Source organism: Aspergillus puulaauensis, chromosome 4 (assembly GCF_016861865.1).
Source record: "Aspergillus puulaauensis MK2 DNA, chromosome 4, nearly complete sequence".
Taxonomy (NCBI): Eukaryota; Fungi; Ascomycota; class Eurotiomycetes; order Eurotiales; family Aspergillaceae; genus Aspergillus; species Aspergillus puulaauensis.
The window spans coordinates 873,883-891,618 of NC_054860.1; the positions used below are offsets into that span (position 1 = coordinate 873,883).

General features: G+C 51.0%; 11 protein-coding genes across 11 annotated transcripts; 6 read left to right on the forward strand and 5 right to left on the reverse strand.

The window, feature by feature from the left end:
* Window positions 1–342: 342 nt before the first annotated feature.
* On the reverse strand, window positions 343–681 carry APUU_40369A (uncharacterized protein; the record flags this gene model as incomplete). Its single annotated transcript, XM_041703433.1, has 1 exon — window positions 343–681. One exon carries the CDS (start codon window positions 679–681, stop codon window positions 343–345), a length of 339 nt encoding a protein of 112 aa, XP_041556119.1.
* A 537-nt stretch (window positions 682–1,218) lies between these two features.
* On the reverse strand, window positions 1,219–3,021 carry CTF1_1 (fungal specific transcription factor domain-containing protein; the record flags this gene model as incomplete). Its single annotated transcript, XM_041703434.1, has 5 exons — window positions 1,219–1,474; window positions 1,523–1,702; window positions 1,782–2,192; window positions 2,246–2,318; window positions 2,370–3,021. 5 exons carry the CDS (start codon window positions 3,019–3,021, stop codon window positions 1,219–1,221), a joined length of 1,572 nt encoding a protein of 523 aa, XP_041556120.1.
* A 1,131-nt stretch (window positions 3,022–4,152) lies between these two features.
* On the reverse strand, window positions 4,153–6,042 carry APUU_40371A (fungal specific transcription factor domain-containing protein; the record flags this gene model as incomplete). Its single annotated transcript, XM_041703435.1, has 3 exons — window positions 4,153–4,826; window positions 4,904–6,010; window positions 6,039–6,042. 3 exons carry the CDS (start codon window positions 6,040–6,042, stop codon window positions 4,153–4,155), a joined length of 1,785 nt encoding a protein of 594 aa, XP_041556121.1.
* Window positions 6,043–6,311: 269 nt separating this feature from the next.
* APUU_40372A (uncharacterized protein) lies at window positions 6,312–7,318 on the reverse strand (the record flags this gene model as incomplete). The annotated part of the gene is made up of 2 exons (XM_041703436.1): window positions 6,312–6,979; window positions 7,024–7,318. The coding sequence occupies 2 exons, from the start codon at window positions 7,316–7,318 to the stop codon at window positions 6,312–6,314; spliced, it is 963 nt and encodes a 320-aa protein (XP_041556122.1).
* A 47-nt stretch (window positions 7,319–7,365) lies between these two features.
* On the reverse strand, window positions 7,366–8,025 carry APUU_40373A (uncharacterized protein; the record flags this gene model as incomplete). The annotated part of the gene is made up of 3 exons (XM_041703437.1): window positions 7,366–7,590; window positions 7,639–7,692; window positions 7,738–8,025. The coding sequence occupies 3 exons, from the start codon at window positions 8,023–8,025 to the stop codon at window positions 7,366–7,368; spliced, it is 567 nt and encodes a 188-aa protein (XP_041556123.1).
* A 426-nt stretch (window positions 8,026–8,451) lies between these two features.
* On the forward strand, window positions 8,452–11,540 carry APUU_40374S (glycoside hydrolase family 115 protein; the record flags this gene model as incomplete). Its single annotated transcript, XM_041703438.1, has 5 exons — window positions 8,452–8,885; window positions 8,934–9,147; window positions 9,191–9,593; window positions 9,638–9,789; window positions 9,834–11,540. The coding sequence occupies 5 exons, from the start codon at window positions 8,452–8,454 to the stop codon at window positions 11,538–11,540; spliced, it is 2,910 nt and encodes a 969-aa protein (XP_041556124.1).
* A 295-nt stretch (window positions 11,541–11,835) lies between these two features.
* APUU_40375S (uncharacterized protein) lies at window positions 11,836–12,177 on the forward strand (the record flags this gene model as incomplete). Its single annotated transcript, XM_041703439.1, has 2 exons — window positions 11,836–11,877; window positions 11,929–12,177. 2 exons carry the CDS (start codon window positions 11,836–11,838, stop codon window positions 12,175–12,177), a joined length of 291 nt encoding a protein of 96 aa, XP_041556125.1.
* A 503-nt stretch (window positions 12,178–12,680) lies between these two features.
* APUU_40376S (uncharacterized protein) lies at window positions 12,681–13,064 on the forward strand (the record flags this gene model as incomplete). The annotated part of the gene is made up of 1 exon (XM_041703441.1): window positions 12,681–13,064. The coding sequence occupies one exon, from the start codon at window positions 12,681–12,683 to the stop codon at window positions 13,062–13,064; it is 384 nt and encodes a 127-aa protein (XP_041556126.1).
* A 593-nt stretch (window positions 13,065–13,657) lies between these two features.
* APUU_40377S (uncharacterized protein) lies at window positions 13,658–14,501 on the forward strand (the record flags this gene model as incomplete). Its single annotated transcript, XM_041703442.1, has 4 exons — window positions 13,658–13,744; window positions 13,797–13,985; window positions 14,040–14,132; window positions 14,181–14,501. 4 exons carry the CDS (start codon window positions 13,658–13,660, stop codon window positions 14,499–14,501), a joined length of 690 nt encoding a protein of 229 aa, XP_041556127.1.
* A 272-nt stretch (window positions 14,502–14,773) lies between these two features.
* APUU_40378S (uncharacterized protein) lies at window positions 14,774–16,558 on the forward strand (the record flags this gene model as incomplete). The annotated part of the gene is made up of 1 exon (XM_041703443.1): window positions 14,774–16,558. One exon carries the CDS (start codon window positions 14,774–14,776, stop codon window positions 16,556–16,558), a length of 1,785 nt encoding a protein of 594 aa, XP_041556128.1.
* Window positions 16,559–16,723: 165 nt separating this feature from the next.
* APUU_40379S (uncharacterized protein) lies at window positions 16,724–17,213 on the forward strand (the record flags this gene model as incomplete). The annotated part of the gene is made up of 2 exons (XM_041703444.1): window positions 16,724–17,013; window positions 17,060–17,213. The coding sequence occupies 2 exons, from the start codon at window positions 16,724–16,726 to the stop codon at window positions 17,211–17,213; spliced, it is 444 nt and encodes a 147-aa protein (XP_041556129.1).
* Between the last annotated feature and the right edge of the window lie 523 nt (window positions 17,214–17,736).

Below are 17,736 nucleotides of genomic sequence, written 5' to 3' on the forward strand. Positions count from 1 at the left end.
TCACTTTATTTTGTCTATCCTCTGTCAATGAGTCAATTCTGACAGCACCGAAAGTTCTATCTGCCTGGATCGTCAGATGTCTGGCTTGTCATCACTGGAACGTGGATCTCTGTAGACCGTCATTTCTAGGTGATGGGTGATGTGATTATTCATACAGTACACCTACGCTCAGTACCCATTCAAAAAGAACGTGGGTAAACTTCATCAGTTTTCCTAAGAAAGAAATATCATTAGATGAAATTCATTTCCTATCTTAACACTGTTCAACATTCGGAATTGGCTATTTGTCCCACAAGCAACTACAGGTCATAATAAAATAAATTCTCTGGAGATCCCGAGCCCTCACGCAAGATCTGTAGTCGACAAATGTTCAGCTGAACACCATCGCGCCACGACCTCAATTTCGGTCTGCTGAGGACGGACAGTGCCATCCTTCTCGCCTTCTTGCTCGGTGTCGTACTTGGATGAGTCGAATTCATTAGCTCGCGCAATAGCCCTGTTCCTCTTTGTTGATGTCTTCCACGCCTTGCCTCCAGACAGGAAGAAGTCGTTGATTTGCTCGAGGGGGAGCTGCGCTGTTTCGGGTACAAAGAAAATAGTAAAAATAAGTATAACTACCGTTATACCGAAATAAAAATAGCCGACGTTGGGACCTATGTGGCCATGTTCAATATTCAACATGTACGGGGTCCAGAATTGCGCAGCGAAGGCGATAGCCCCTTGGTTGCTCTCGCCAATTTCAAGGGAGGAGTGCAGCTACTTAAGATGCCTCGGCCATACATTCCATGAGCAGCAAGCACACTTCCGATTCCGATGCTATTGGATTTGTTTTATTGCTATTGTGCCAGTCTTGTTGTCTATTTACTTTCTTCGCCTTGTTGCAGGTGCCTGTCTCATGGCTGGAGTTTGGTTGTCAGATTGCGGGACCAATAACTAACTTGGTGCATGCGGGACCTGAGGATGCGGGACGGAACGATGCCGAAGGTCTTGACTGGCTATAAGCGAACAGCAAATCAGAGGGTGAAAAGAATGATCTGTATAAAATATATAGAGGAGAAATACTCCAACGACCAAATTAATCGTTAATCATGGTATTCCCACGCCCACGGAATATTATTACTAGTAAGACTAGGACAGTCCAGACCGTCTGGATCTACTCTGAATCCACCGATTGCTCCCCACAACACAATTAATTTATCCCAGAGATAACGCCACCACTCACGTCTCCGAAGGAAGATAGACTGAAGTCTGGAGCTGCTTCACAACATCGTTCACGCACGGGGTTGCGATCGCGGTTGGGCTCGCAGTCTTATCTCCCACCATCGCTTCGAAAACTCTGTATATGACACGAGAAACCTGCCTCAAGGCGCGCATGCAGGTGTCGATTTGTTGTTTGTTCCTGCGAGTCTCCTGCGGCGAAGATCGCCGGGTTTGAATAACGTGCATTGAGAGTGCCGAATATATCGAGTAGACACTAGGGAGTCAATCGATGCACCTGAGCAATTGGAATGAATGTACGTACATGAATGCTGGACAATACTGCATCTCCTGCTCAGCTTGGAATCGCTCAAGCAGCTCCGTTATCATCTTGGCTGCGTAAAGAGCGATCTCGTACGATATGTCGATGGTGCCGGATACCTGGTTTGTCGGGAATCCGAACGTTTTGAAACAGTTGAATTGGTGAAGTTGGCAAAGCACCGAGCTAGACAGATGAAAATAACTAGAATAAGCATCCCATTTTCCGTTTGTGAATGTTGGATGAATGTTGGATGCATACATACCAGTATGTGATATTCAAGAGGGCAGACCAAAAGTCATGCGGTGAGGACTCCCATCGCAGCTCTGGCGGGCAGTTGGCCAGCCAATTCGTTAAGGAGAGGTCATAGTAAACAATGCCGCTTATGCTCTTTGTTGAGGATCTCGAGGCCCTGTTGTAGTAAGACACAATGTTCTCCATGGTTTCACACAGGCGGACATATTGGGTGAAAAATTCAATCTGAACTTCGGTAAGGATGAGGCTGCCTCCCTCGACGAAGTCGCTCCGCACAAGAGGATCAAGGTCCGAGTCCTCCAGATGGATGCCTAGTGGTCGGCCGTAAAATATCGCGATGCTTCTATCTCGCGTGAAGAGGGCCCACCATATTCGAGTTCGGAGACGCTTCTCTGACTCCAGGAGCTGCGATTTCGCCACGCTAAAGAGTCAACACCGGGACGATATTGCCAAGTGTACCACAAAAGGACTTACCTTCTATGTAGTCCCGCGGCGTATGCAACAGAAATTGCGTTTCTTGTCCAGTCAAATGGGTCCTTCAGCGGCTCTGCAGCGACATTTAGTTAGATAACCCTTACAGCACGGAGAGAATTGGTACCATTCGGATCATCCCAGTACCAACCGATCAACATCAAAGCCTGCGTAACGATAATACGGTCATCCTCATAATTAAACTCAAACAGTGATGTCGCGCGCTTGTAGAAGATCCGCGCAGCTGCAGCCGAAGAACCAGTCTTATCGAGCAGGCGCGGATCCTTACAAGCCCTCGTTCCAGCGAGCAGCACAGCCTGCATGAGAAGTATAGATGGCGGATTCTTCACATCCTCGTACCGTTCCATAAACTCGGCCGTGTCTAAAATCGGCAAGATTGGAAACACCCACTGGAAGAAGGCCTGGACGATAGCATCGCATATCGCGCGTGGCGGAAGCAAAAATGCCCCTAGCTTCTGCAGGATCTTATGTTCATTTGTGGCTTTACTACTACCGCAATTTAATCGGCCGGATAGCGGGTAGTGCACTGTATCGCTGGGCACTCGACTCTCGAGATCGAGCAGGCAGATATTCGACGTTTGGCCGAGGTGAACGACCTGCCCGTTCCGGCCAAGCCCAGGGCGCGAGGAGATGGACATCGGGCGCACAACGGAGCCAGCAAGAGCTGGATCCTCCTCGTCCGACCTGTCGAGGAACTCCCCGGCGGAAAATATTGTCTGGGGTGATCCGGGCTCGCCGTCTGGTGGGGTCGCTGTCATGGGGCGCTCAGTCGTGTGTAGGTTTCTTCGCATGCAGGGTTAACTACCTAGCTACCCAACTTTGACTGTTGTATGTTGAGAATAGGATAGGCTTGAAACCGACCTCGAGTCTTTGGAGTTGCCCAACTTCCTTCTCCAGCGTTTGCGCTCGGGAATAATACAGGTTGTGCAGAAGGCCCGGCAGTTTGTACAAGGCAGGCCGCCGATTGCAGCATCACACCGGACCTATGGGTGATAGTTAGTCTACGCACCACAATAAAGCGCTGGAATGGTACACCTTGCGAGTGTGGCAGGCCTGCAAACTGACGGTTAGTGGCATGTATCTCTGGAGAAGAAGTAAAGTAATAGGTCGGGATGTACTTTGCAGGCCCAGGACATTCTTTGTCTGCGGGACCCGAAATGTTAGTAGGGCACCGTCCGGGATGGCCGGAATCAGCAATTCACCTTCGTCTGGTGCGGCCCGATGGCTGCTCTGGGGGTGATGAATCCATCGTGTGTCTTGAATAGTATGTCTTAATTTTTAGGGTATCGTATATGTAGCAAATGCTTGAATAAGATAATAAATTGTATTGATGCGGGTTCCAGCAGAGTCATGAGGAGAGAAATAGGAAGAGAGGGGCGGAGAAAACCTGCGGGACCGGCGTCCCACTGTACTCTTCCAGATCTAAATTTTATCAAGAATCTATAGGCGATTATAAAAGCAAATATCTATGAGCTTTATCCTGAGCTAGAGAGAGCTTCAGATACTGAGGATACTTTATAGAAGCTTACTCAGGCAGCTATAGAGGACTGGCATGTAAGTTACAAGAGAATCCTACAAAATATATGTCATACTGTTCTAGTATATACAGGCCAGATAATTTTTATTCTATAATATAGTTTATTAGGGCTCTAATTTTTACTTCAGTGATATTATATCAGGTAACAGCAGAGCCCTAGCCCTACTGGCCGGCTACCCTGGCTAGAAAATCAAGTATGTATGTCTCCGTTTGTCTATCTTCATTTTCAAAGAACGTCTCAAACCCCGCTTCATAGACCTGAGAAATGATGATTTTGGGTGGTCGCTGAGCTTCAAAGGAGTGGACGTTTTTAAGAAAGGAATTCCACTGTCAATGTGATATTTCTTGTTTATCAATCACCCCCGCCCCCCTGCTGAATGTCATACTCATCAGCAATAAACTCCCCGAAATCCCCAAACCCGCGATACTCTAGGAAACCATCAAACGTGGTATCGAAATGCAAGCAAGCCCTCTCCAGCCCCGCCCAGAAGTCATCACCTTGATCACACCCGTCCCCAAAGTGCACCGGCTCCCGCTCCCCATCTCTATCCTGGCCCGAGTAGCTAAGAACAGGGGTTCGCATTGCCGGTTCTCCTTCTCCAGAATCCATAACAATCCCACTATCAATCTGACGGGGGGAATCCGTGCCGATACCAGGCGAGCCCCTCGCCTCAACAGCATCCATAGCCCCCCTTAAACCCAGCGCAAGACTCGCAACGCTCCGCGCACCCGTCCATACCAAGCTCAACGCCTCCAGCGCCTCACAGCACAGGCAGAGACCCGCGTACGTAGAATGCAGATCACGCACTTTATCGCGCCACGCGCGGTACACCACCGTCGTCGCCATGGATACCGCGTACGGCACGAGCGGGAGCGGCGGGAGCCCGAGGCCCTCGTTCCCTGTTTCTGTGATGATATGCACGATTCTGTCTGCGGAGGCGAGGCGGCGGGTGTATTGGGGGCTTCTCGGGCCGCTGTACCGGCAGGAGAGCATGGAGGAGGCGTGGTACCATGTTTCGAGGTATGCTGGATATAGACATATACATACTTTGGTTAGTTTTGTGTTTTGGGGTTCGGTCTTGCTAGTACGAGAAGGGACATACCTTTATGGGATCTGTGGAAGCGGGTAAATGCGGTGCCTGGGACTATGTCGTCTAGAGAAGGGAAGTCTTCGCATCCGTCGGCCGCGTGGGTGTAGCTAGCCTTGTAGGCTTTTGTTGCTGTGGCCATGAGGTCACCGAGTGCTAAGGAGACGCCCATGAGTTGGGATCTGTAGTTATCGATTCCGGGCTGTATGCGAGGGAGTCCAATATCGGTATCGTCAATCATAAACGGCCCAGAGCGCGTAATGGGTTTGTTTAGACGGTCAAAATTGCGCAACGACCACCAAAGGAAATCGCATTGGGCTTGGTCTGGTTTACTGGGTGTGCTTAAATGCAGAGATAGAGACCAGGCTTCGCGGATTGCTTGGGAGAGGTAGGCTGCGGAGCGTTCGATGCCAGAGGGTCCGTCGTTGTAGAGGTGAATTAGGGCTAGGATCTGGATCTTGATGAGGCGGTCGGGCTCGAGGTCTGCTTTGAGAGCTGCATCAAGACCTGGGAGGAGTTTGGATGCGAAGTCCAATGGTTTCAGCACTGGGCCGTTGTCACTTAATCGTAGAAACGGGATGGCTTGCTTGGTCTTGCAAATGACGAGGCATATCGCCCGTACGAGGTAGATGGAGCACCGTCCGTTACTGTGATCTCGCAGGACGGTAGCCCCGTCTACTACTGGGATTATATCATCCAGGACAGCGTTGTATACTGGTAGAAGCGCATCTGTCGTAGACCTAGGAAGCTCAAGAAAGGCCCCTGACTCCTCGAGATATTTCCGGTGTGTGGACGTGATCGACGGCGCAGGTCTGCGTCTATACTTGTTAAACCAAACCAACCGATTCTGCGCGTCTTGATTATCAGGCTCTTGATGCCGGGCCAAGGACCACGAAGACTGTGCTGAAGTATTATATTGAGCCAGTGGACCTCCAGCTACCGCCTTGTGCGTTTTGGACAGGTCTTCCAGCACAAACTCAGGGCTGTAAGCATGCGGGCTCGACTCGTCCGCCTGGACATCTGCTAGCTGTTGAGCGGTATCTCCATCTTCAGCAGCCCTACCAGCCCGCTTAACACTCTCGACGCTCCCATGATAGCATCTCTTCTTGCGAGAGCGGCACTCTTGACAAGGTAAAAGCAATCAGCGGACGCATCTAAACGCGAAAAGAGACTTATCTTGGGAGATCCGCTTCCTCGCCGGCTGGGGCGAAGCCGACCACACAATCTCCATATCCCATTAACCAGAATCGCAGTGTGGAGGATGCAGGAGAGAAGCTGGGGAGGGCGGAGACACCCCGAATTGGGGCGGCTCGCTTGGTAGAGACCGTTCCAGATTGGGAAATTGGGGTAGACCCCGCATGCTTAGTCTACTCCAGTCTGACTCGCGTTTATTGTACATTAAATAAATAATATGATAGGCAGTCTAGTAGATATACCGGAAATGCGGGTTCTCGCGGTCCGTGATGTCCTCAAACGCGTGGGTGTAGTTGACATCAGGCACAACCTCGCCAGCCCTAATTCTGTTGTCGCGCTTGCGGTTGTGCGCCGCATACCACAGTCTCAGCGCAAGGAGCACAACAACAATGATCCCGAAACAGCCTAGGAGGATGGAAAATGCGAGGTAGTACCGGGGCGCGTCCTTATCACGGAACACCTGCGGGCCGATGGAGTTTCCTGCTGCCCAGCAGACGAAGTTGGAGGCGATGATGATGGATTTCTTGGTCTGGCCAGCGACGTTGCGGGAGAGCAGAGCGAGGGATAGCGAGGTAAGTGTGAAGAAGGAGTAGAAGGACCAGTATGCAATGAGCAGGCCGACGCGACGGGCTGGGCTGAAGGGGACGCCGATGAGGACTGATGTGCAGATAACCGAGGGGACCAGGGATGCGAGCATGATGTAAATGGTTTGCTGGTACTTGCGGTCCAGGTATGCGGAGATGAGCAGGGCTATGGTGGTTACGGCGCCGTTGACCATGGTGAGCAGCTGGGTCTCTCGCGTGCTGTAGCCGAAGGACTTGATGATGATGTTGGCGTACGCTCCAATTCCACCGGCTGGAATAGTAGTACAGATCTGGATGATGGCGAAGGCGTACACTGAACGGTTAACACTGCCTACAGAATATAGAAAACAGACTTACGCTGAGGATCAGTAAACGCGTCACGGACTTGGTCGAGCCGAAAGACTCGATTCTGCAGCCCAGTCTGGTTCTGGCGCACTCGCTCGATCATCAGTCGCTTGTCATCCTCTGTCCAGCACTTCGCCCTCATCGGCGAGTCGGGCATCCACATTCCCACGAACACGCCCCAGATGACAGTCAAAATCCCGTAGGTCATAAACAGGGCCTGCCAGGACTTCAGCGGGGAGTCATCGCGGACGAACGAGAAGCCATATGCTATCAGCCCACCGATGATATTCTGCAGTCCATTCATCATAATCCTATGTCTGTAAGCCACAGAATCTTAAAAGGACTGCTATCTTATTAGATGTTGATAACGCTCGACTGCTCCTCTCGCTTGTACCACGTTGCAGACAGCAACACGAACGTCGGCTGACACACAGCCTCGAACACACCCATGAATGTACGCAGGATGACCAGCCCAGTGAAATTCGGCACTGCTGCAATGAGCGACATACATATTCCCCAGAGGAAGATATTAAGCGACAGCCACTTGGCAATGGGCACGCGCTGCAGAATCCAGTTTTCCTGCAACCGTCAGCACAATATCACTTTTTCTTTTTGCTTTATACGCACCGGAAACTCGACAACCAGCACGGCGAGGTAGACAACTGTCGTCAACCATTGGTACTGTACTAGTTAGCGAAAGTTTATAGCCAAGAAAGTATAACATACCTGGTTACCCTGGAGGTTGGTGTCCTCAATAATACCCATGACAGAGGCAAAAGACAGCGCCCCTTTGTCAATGGTCTGGATCAAATAAGTCACCATCATAACGACAAGAACACGCTTGTCTATCATCCTCTTCAGCCTTTTGCTCGTCGCCTCATCAACCTCAATGGCAGTGTCGGTGGCATATTTCGCAACCTCCTTATCCACCAGGTCATGGTTGGTGCGGTTTTTCTGGGTCGTTTCATCGTGGAAAGCCGCAGCTTCTTCAATTGCCTTGTCGGTGGCGGCCATCTTGTAATACGTCTCCAAGCAAGTCGTGTGGAAGTCCTGACAAGAGTAAGAGAGCAAGATAGTGTCCGCTAAGTGATTCACCGGGGCACCCAGTATTTAAACCACATGTGGCATATCCGGCTAGCTCCCCATGGGGTTTCTCCACAGCCCATACCGTCTCATTTTCCGGGTTGACCGCCGAAATCGTTTTCTCGATTGGCTATCAAACGGGGATGATTGACAAGCGTCGGATTGTCCTGAATCAGGGCGGGTGGTGCATTGATTGTTGGAGGAGATATCCCGACCCTAATTAGGAAACCTGCCGACATGCGCCTCTCTCCCGGTCTGCATCTACCCCACGATGGTTTAAATAATGGGAGACATGTTAAATCGTTAAATGCCTGGCTATTAAAGTTGTATGTTTTTGTACCATTCCTGTAGCATCAAATGTATGCAGCTCAGTTCGCAAGCCATACTCCCTCCACGGGGAGTATTAGCATCCACGGTGCCCCGGTCTACGTCGACGCCGATGACTTCGAAGGAATACACATCGCAGTCCACAGTCTTGCCGAGGATATCGCCCGTGTGACAGGGGTAATACCCAAAGTCCAGGCCATTTCGCGACATACAAAAGAGACTACCACAGAAACCGCCACCGCTGTTATCATCGGGAGTCTGACTCGGTCCGCGGTGGTGCGCACGCTCGTCCAGGAGGGGAAGCTTGATGTTTCTGCTATAGATGGCCAATGGGAGTGCTATACTACCAAGGTTGTCACCGATCCAGTCCCCGGTGTGGAGAAAGCACTGGTGATTGCTGGTAGTGATAAGAGAGGGACGATTTATGGCGTGTATACCCTCTCTGAGCAAATTGGGGTTTCCCCGTGAGTTGCCATCCTTCATCTGACGAAAGGCATAGCTTACTAGTGTAGATGGTACTGGTGGGCGGATGCACCAGTGAAAAAGTCAAGCAGTATCTATGCACACGAGGTTATAACGAGAGACGGCCCTCCCAGCGTCAAGTACAGAGGCATCTTCATCAACGACGAAGCCCCAGCCTTGTCGGAATGGGTACATGAGAAGATCGGGCCTCATTATAACGTCAAGTTCTACAAGAAAGTCTTTGAGCTTCTTCTGCGACTGAAGGTGAGGACCATACTTACATCGTGTTGCTTGTCTGACTTTGCAGGCAAACTTCCTCTGGCCAGCGATGTGGTTCGGATATCCACACCCTGGAAACAGCTTTTTCATGGATGACCCCTTGAATCAAGAGACTGCAGACAAGTACGGGATTGTGATGTCCACTTCGCACCATGAGCCCATGCAGCGAGCCATGAATGAGTGGTTTGACAAGCCATACTATGAGCCCGAAGGAACCTGGTCGTGGCTGAAGAACAAGGACAAAATCAGTCAATACTTCCAAGAAGGGGCAGCACGGTCTAAAGGGTATGAGAGTTACATTACAATGGGTATGCGCGGTGAGGGAGACATTCCGATGGATGCTGAAGACCCGGCTGCGGTGGTGAGGGAGGTTCTTTCGACTCAGCGTGCCGCCATAAATGACGCTTATGGGAAGGAGGATGGAGTACCCCGTACGTTGCTCTCATCTACAGACCGGATGCCGCTGACAGTGCAGAATTGATGGCTCTATACAAGGAGGTCCAGGAGTACTATGCGAACGGCCTCGAGATCCCGGACGACATCACCCTCCTCTTCGCCGATGATAATTTTGGCACTGTGCGCAGACTTCCCAGCGGTGATGAGCCCAAGAGAAAGGGAAGAGCCGGAGTAAGCCAGTCTGCCATATTAAAAGAGTATAACTGACTAGATAGATTTACTACCACCTCGAGTATGTCGGTGCTCCCAGGAGCTACAAGTGGATGAACAGCAACTCCTGCGCAAAGGTATGGCAGCAGCTCGAGCATGCGTACAACCAAGGAGCAGACCAGATCTGGGTCTTTAATGTTGGTGATATCAAGGCAGTGGAGCTTCCCCTGACGTTTGTCATGACGCTGGCGTGGAATATCAACACACTAGAGATGCACGAGCTGCAGTCCTTTTTCCACACCTTCTTTGAGCGGAATCTGCGCCTAGAACAGACTGAAGCAAGGAGATGCTCTGAGCTGCTACTGAAGTACGACCGCGTGGTTGCGTTGAGGAAACATGAGCACATCGAGGCAGATACATTCTCACTGATCAACTATGGCGAGGCAGACAATATCCTTCACCAGTGGAAGGAATTATGGGAACAAGCAGAGGAAGTACAGAAATGGATCCCAGAAACCACGGCTCCATCCTACTTCCAGCTCGTCCTCCATCCCATCAAAGCCAGTTACATCTACGTCGCCCTTCGGGTAACCCAAGCAAAGAACCAGCTATACGGAGTGCAGCGGCGAAACACTGCAAACGCCTTACTACATGAAGTCCTGCGCCTATTCGACCAAGACTTCAGCCTGAGCGAGGAATACCACAGCCTCCTTGACGGTAAATGGAACCACATCATGCGCCAGCCGCACTACGGGTATACGGAGACCTGGCACGCCCCGTCTCGAGATCTCATAACCGGCCTGTCCTTCGTGCAGGCGCGTCAAGACTCGAACCCTATTCTCGGATGGATCGGTATTGCAGTTGAAGGACACCCGGGCGTTCGGCCAGGCCTTACAAATGAAGAGTCTGACCGCACTCATCCAAGTCGGCGAGACTTTGTGCCTGGCGTAACTCTGCCACCATTGGAGCCGTATGGGCCAAAGACGCGATCTTTCGAGATATACTGCCGTGGAAGCAAAGCGGTTGCTTGGACGATTACCTCCCCGCAGACATGGCTTTCCGTTAGTCCAGCTACTGGGACGATTGAGCCAAAAGGCAACGACAAGCTCGTCAAAGTATCTGTCGATTGGACGAACGTACCAGATGGCTTCGACGACGAAGTACTCCTAGATCTACGCTCTTCGCTAGGCGACTACGAACTCATCCACGTCCCCGTGAAGAACAGGATACCGAGCACACACTCCAAGGGCTTTGTAGAAGCAGACGCCCATGTCTCTATCAATGCGACATCGTTCCAAAATCAGTCGCTCTCCAGCTATCGGGTTTTACCATTCATCGGGCGTATACCAACTGGCGCTATTGCCCTGACTGCATCTGCATCTCCATCGCATTCGGAATACTTGGAATACCCATTCATCACCTTCACGTCAAATGCAGCGGCCATCGCTCGTCTGGACTTTACCTTTACGCTCGACACTAACGCGGACAGCCCTGTTACGTATGATATCCGACTCGATGATGGGTCCCCAACTACATATCGTCTGGTCTCACCACCTTCGACGCCCGGAGGGTTGCCGGAGGGATGGCACGAGTCTGTTATGGATAACGTCTGGAAGCGTGAGCATCTGCTTGACCTTGGAACAACGGGGGCGCATACGCTGAGGATCAGACTTGGGGCGCAGAATTGCGTTCTGGAGAAGATTGTGATTGATCTTGGAGGGCTGCGTGAGAGTTATCTAGGGCCGCCTGAGAGTGTTTATTGGAGTAGTTAGCAGAGGCAGTAAATATTACTCTTCTCCTTGATATTTCTAATAACTCGGCAGCAGTAGTGCAGCCGTAGATCTATATTTCATGCTGCAAGCCTCTCTTCAATATTTAAAGCCGTATTCGCTCTCCGCAGCATAATGCCGACTCCCCGCTATTCCTGACATCAGAGTTGAATCAGTCGCCACCAGAAGTATAAATACACCCACACAAACCTACTACTATCAACTGTTCTCATTCTTATTCCAAACACTGACTATCCAGAAACCCTTAGTAAACCCACCATCAAAGACAACCACCAAAATGCCCACCACAAACCCCCGCTATCCAAACCTCCAAGAAGAAGTCCGTACTTCATTCCAATATAATACAGCCTTCCATCCACTAACAAACCAGACCCTAAACCAACGCCAACAGTTCCAATCCCAGCCCAGCCAGGGCAAAAGCCAGGGCCAGGGTATCGCCCAGAGCGGACACCAACACCCACACCCACAGGAGGACTTCGAGCAGACAATGGACCAGCAGGGGAACCTCGTCTCGGACGAGTACTCGTTTACAGATGGGGGGAAGAAGAAGGGACACTCGGGGCAGGATGACGAGGCGGATCTTTTTGATGCGGCGCAGGCGGACTTTGATGATCTTTGATTGATATTTTGTGTGGGTGAGATTCTGGAAAAGTGTACTAATTCGTCCATATGAATATTTAAATGTGATACAAGTACAACGATGAATTATGGTTGTGCTAGATCTGCTGTATAAGGCTGATCACTATACTACCTAAGAGATGAAGCCAGGTTTGGATCAAGCAGTGTTTATTTCCGTTATTACAATTTTACTGCTAAGATATTATTTCCTGTCATCCATCCAACAGAAAGACAGCCATTTGAGCGGAGAAAGAAGCCATAGAGTGGGTGGCCAACGCCACCATTTCGTCACCATTCACCCAACGTATATTAATAACATCCAAGCACCATCTACATATATTTCTTGCATATTACACAGTACATACTAGTGCGCCAGATCTCCACTATTCCCACTATTACTTTCTAAAATAAAAATAAAATAAAAAAAGGCCACACGCGACTTCCTACTACATACCTACTTAAGAGCAACCACCACCAAGGAAGTTGAAGGAACGTACACGACAAATGGACACCCCCCCAAAACGCAAATCCAAAATGTCCACCTCCAGCTCCAAATCCTCCCACAGCGCCCTGCAGCCCCAGCTGCAAGAGCAGGCGAAACAGCTACGCAATACAGTGCGGGACCCGCTCGCGACGAGACCCATCGGCCGGAATTCAGGACCGCATGAGGTGCAGCCGGCGGATATATTTGCTGAGTCCCGGACACAGGATGATCTGAGGAATAACAAGGGTGGGAATGGGGATGGCAGTGGGGAGGAGAATGTTGTCGATGAGCGGTGGATGATGGGGGAGGGAGATACCATCAAGGAAGGGGAGAAATTGAGGGATAAGAAGTATGTGGAATTGGCCAGTCCGACGTGTTATGCTCCGATGCTTGATGAGGATTAATGACTTTCTTTTTCTTTTTTTCAAAGGAATGTTTAGTATGACAGCTTGAGGACTGGTCATTTGCAGCCAAGCAGGCGTTTATATGGAGTTACGGGTTTTTGAGGTTTGTGCTGTGACAAGATTGATGTGCATCTGCTGATAGAATGTAATACATTTTGCAAGGCATACAGCAGATGGAATACGATTCTGGATAGCTAATACAGCAGTGATGCAGTGATATGAGACGGAGAGATAATATCAGATTCAATGGCAGACGTCACCGCGTCTTGTGTACATTAACTACTGACATAATTCCGAGCGATCCGAGCTGTCACTGAGTGCTATCGGTTCCCACATCCAGCTCGCCCAGTATTGAGAAGCAGATTGTATGGCTCTCGGGTGTGCGCGGGGTGAACCAAGGATGAACCCAGTGGGAATTCCCATGCCTGTTAAATCCTTGCTAGAGATATAATCACGTAAAATGAGAGATAGCCTGACTGTTAACGTAATACTGACATGGCGTCTGACTTCAACAGGTTAAGGGTTTATAATGCCAGCCAAGCATAACAACCACCACAAATCCACCAGCAATTATACCGACTGGAGAAAGCAGAATGTCCCTCGAAACAGACCAGCCCGAGAAAATCGACCGAGTGCTGCACCGCGACCCAAAAGTCTCAATATTCCTGCAGCCCATCGCGGCACCCGCAGCACTCGGACTGGCCGGGTTCTCAGGCTCAACATTCATAACAGCCAGCTACATTCCAGTGGGGAGATGAAAGCTCACCAACGATCTTCTTCCCCTTTGTCGCATTCTGGGGCGGTTTCGGGCAGTTTATCGCGAGACTCTATGGCTATGCAGCCCGCGATACCCTGGTTACAGTGGTCCATGCTCTGTGGGGGAGTTTCTGGATGAGTATTGGGCTGCTGTATCTTCTTGTTGTATGCAAACCCTCACCTTTGGAATAACTGAAAAAACCTGAACTGATATGACAGGCCACTGGTGCCCTCCCACCGCACGGACTCCACGAGCACTTCCCAGAGCTCGCAGCGTGGTTCATCGTGCTGGCCTTCTTCACATGGTCTGGCGTACGTTTACTTAGTAACTGATCCAATATCAATACTAACGCGGTCCAGGCAATCGCCGCCTCAGCCCGAGACCTAGTCCTCTGCAGCGTCCTGACAACGCTCGCCATCGGCTCGACCATAGCCTGCTGCCTGTTCGCATTCGGCAGCGGCGTTGGAACAGGAATGAAAGTCGCCGCGTATTTCTGGATTGTCAGCGCGATTCTTGCCTGGTGGCGTGTGACTGTGTATCTGATTGAAGAGGCATTCGGACAGCATGCTATCGCCAAGTTCTTCCCTATCTTCCGGACTCCAATTGAGGGGAGACGGCCACTGCTTGCGCCTGGATTTGGCGAGCCCGGTGTGAAGAGGGGAATGCCAGGGCTGACTTGATTGCAGGAGTAAAGAACGAACCAAAGATAATATAGGGCTGGTTGACAGCATTAAAAGCGAGTCTACTCGTATTCTGCCGACGGTTTAACGGGGAGACCCACCATGCCAAGGTCTCTTTAATTCGCTGGCTCGTCTGATACTCTTCTGCGATCATTTTAAGGCGTGCCCTCCACATACATAACCCCACCACCTCCGCCAATCTTCAGATAACATGAACAACCACCCATCCACTGTAGTCAACCACCCTATATTCTAAATCCTAAACCCAAAAAATGTCCGTGATAATCGTCGGCGGCGGCCCCGTCGGCCTCATCGCCTCAATCGCCCTCTCCCACCAAAACATCCCCCACAAGCTGTTCGAACGATACCCCAGCACCTCCATCCACCCCAAAGCCGTCGGCCTGAACCCGCGCACCCTGGAAGTCTTCCGCTCACTGGGCCTAGAAGACGCCGTAACAGCCGCCGCTGCCCCAGCACACTCGCACTCAAAGACAGCCTGGTATACCAGTCTCGGCAACGAGCGGCGCGAGATCTTCACGCGGGATGCATGGGGCGGGGGCATCTATGAACCTGAGTATAAAGAGTTCAGTCCGTGTCGAATCACCGTTCTCCCGCAGATACGCCTCGAGCCAATTCTATTGGAGCGTGCAAGGAAACTGAACCCGCGTGGGATATTCCATGGTTCTGAGGTTATGCATGTGCAGGAGTTCCGGGACCATGTCGAGGTTATCGTCCTGCATAGCAAAACGGAAGTGAAAAAGTACGAGGCCACGTACGTGATTGCAGCTGATGGAGGCCGGTCTGTTGGGCAGATGGTGGGGATTGGGATGTCCGGCGAGAAGGACGTTATGGCCATGGCGTCGGCGCATATCAGGGCGCCGTTGAGCCTGGTTCATCCGGACCCTGATGTGCTGATTACCTGGTTCATTGACCCGGCCAAGGGCGGGAGTATCAATACGGGGTATTTATATCACCTTGGACCGTATAATGGAGGAGTCGAAGACGAGGAGTGGATGTTTGCCTGTGGGATTAATCCCACGGACCCAGAGAAATTCGACGAAACTGCCATGACGAACAGACTACGAGAGACGCTCAAAGTCCCGCCGGAGCTCGAGCAGAGGATCCAACTCCTCAGCGTCAGCCACTGGGTCGTTAACTCCGTCGTCGCCGATAGATTCCGCAGTTATCGCGGCCGAGTCTTCCTCGTCGGCGACGCTGCCCACTGCGTCCCTCCCTGGGGTGCCCTGGGCCTGAATACCGGTATCCAGGACGTGCAGAATCTGGCCTGGAAGATTGGCTGGGCTCTTAGGGGTCCGGGGCGTAACTATGGAACACGGTTTACTGCCCTCCTCGATACATACGAGAAAGAACGCAGGCCAATTGCGCTCCGCGTGGCCGAAACCAGCCTGTCAAATCTGCGGAACCATGCCCTCGCCATGGATAGGGCACTGGGGATTGAACCTACGCAGTCTGCCGAGGAGAATGTTGCATCACTTAACGCCTATCTTGACGACGCACACCCAGACTACAGGAAGCTCCGCGCCGCCGTCCTTGACGCGCAATCGGTGCTGGATAGTGAGTTCCACGCGCCAGGGGCCGAGACAGGCTGGTTCTACCCTTCGGTTGATAAATGGGCAAATCACAAGGAGGACGGTCAAATCAAAGAGAACGGCGAGTTCGACATCTTCAATTACCACCCCTCCACAATGGCCGGGCACCATTTACCTCATTTCTGGGTCACGAAAGGGGGAGTGCGCAAATCAGTGCGTGATCTGCTTAGGGTCAATATGTTTGTGGTATTTTCCAAGTTGCCACGGTCGAGGCTAGGTGTAATCCCGGAAGATGGGGAGATTCACATCGAGGTCCTGGATGGTAGGAATGGGAACTGGCTGGACGAGGAGAATAGGTGGGCCTCGCTCCCTGGGCTCGAGGAAGGTGAGGCTTTACTTGTGCGTCCAGATGGGATTATTGCGCGGGCGATATCGCAACCTATGCTGCGGACGTCGAGCGAGTTTTTTGATAAGGTCTTTTACCGCGAGATTGTGCAAATGGCGTGAGCTTATGTGTCTTAGTAGACTGCCAGGTATATTAACTATTTGTTACCACCATTTATTTCATTCCTTTGAACTACCAATTAGAGTACTGGGTATATGCACAGTACTTAGTAAGGCTCCTCATAAACCCTTCCACCACACTTCCCACCAACCCCGCATCATCCCACAATGGCCCAAGCAAAGCGAATCATCCTGCGCATCTCCGAAGCAGATCTCAACCACCAAGACCTCCACGAAGCCGTCCGGGTCTACCTCCGCGCCAAAAACCGCCCAGTCGACGAACTAACCCAGCACCGCCACTTCATCCACATCCAGCCTCCCAGCCCCGACATCCCACAGGAAGACCCAAAGATTCATATCGTGATTGACCTGGAAAAGGACCTCCATTCTGGCTCTGGCCCTCTTGGACCGGAGTTTCCGCATGAGCTGTACCGTATACGCCGTGTAGATGGTGAAATGTAAGCTCTGTTGATTCGTTGCGATGACTGTGCTAATATTCTTTAGGAAACTGGGCGAGTTCAGGGATGGCCTGTGGTATAGGAATTTCCTTGCGAAGGTTCGCCAGTTTACGGATGAGCTGTATCCATGGGGATGCACGACTCACGATCTGAGGGTTGCTCAGGGGACGGCGAATGTTTCCAGATTGGAGGGTTGTTGATCTTTGAATGGTTAAATATCAAAGTACAGACGATAAACCATCAGTTGCAGCCATAAATACGAGAAATTAATACAGACAGAATGAAATTATCAGCATAAGATCAAGGCCACACGTTCCATCCCTATAAGGCTTAGTGATTCCAGAAAGAGAGCCATATATTTTATGAAGCCTACGCGGGTCATAGGAATAGGGAAGCCCTGATTCAAACATGCAGAGATGTCTCCCAAAGACGTCATTGATTTTCAGCCTTATAGACCTCCCAAAAATAACTAGTCGAGTTTCACAAGATAAATCATATGCCAAACAGTAATGAAAAACGTCCGCACGGATTACGGAACTTGACGAATGCTGGTTGGGAGGCAAGTTCCAGAAAGCTACTCCAACAGCCAGTCCACATTATGCATAATTACGTACTGTTTCATCTGTTGATCACTGTCGACTGAGCCAGTGAGACACTAAACGACACCGTTAGGGCAACTCGTACGAGTACGAACCGCGCCCCACGATCACTGCCCTTCCAAGC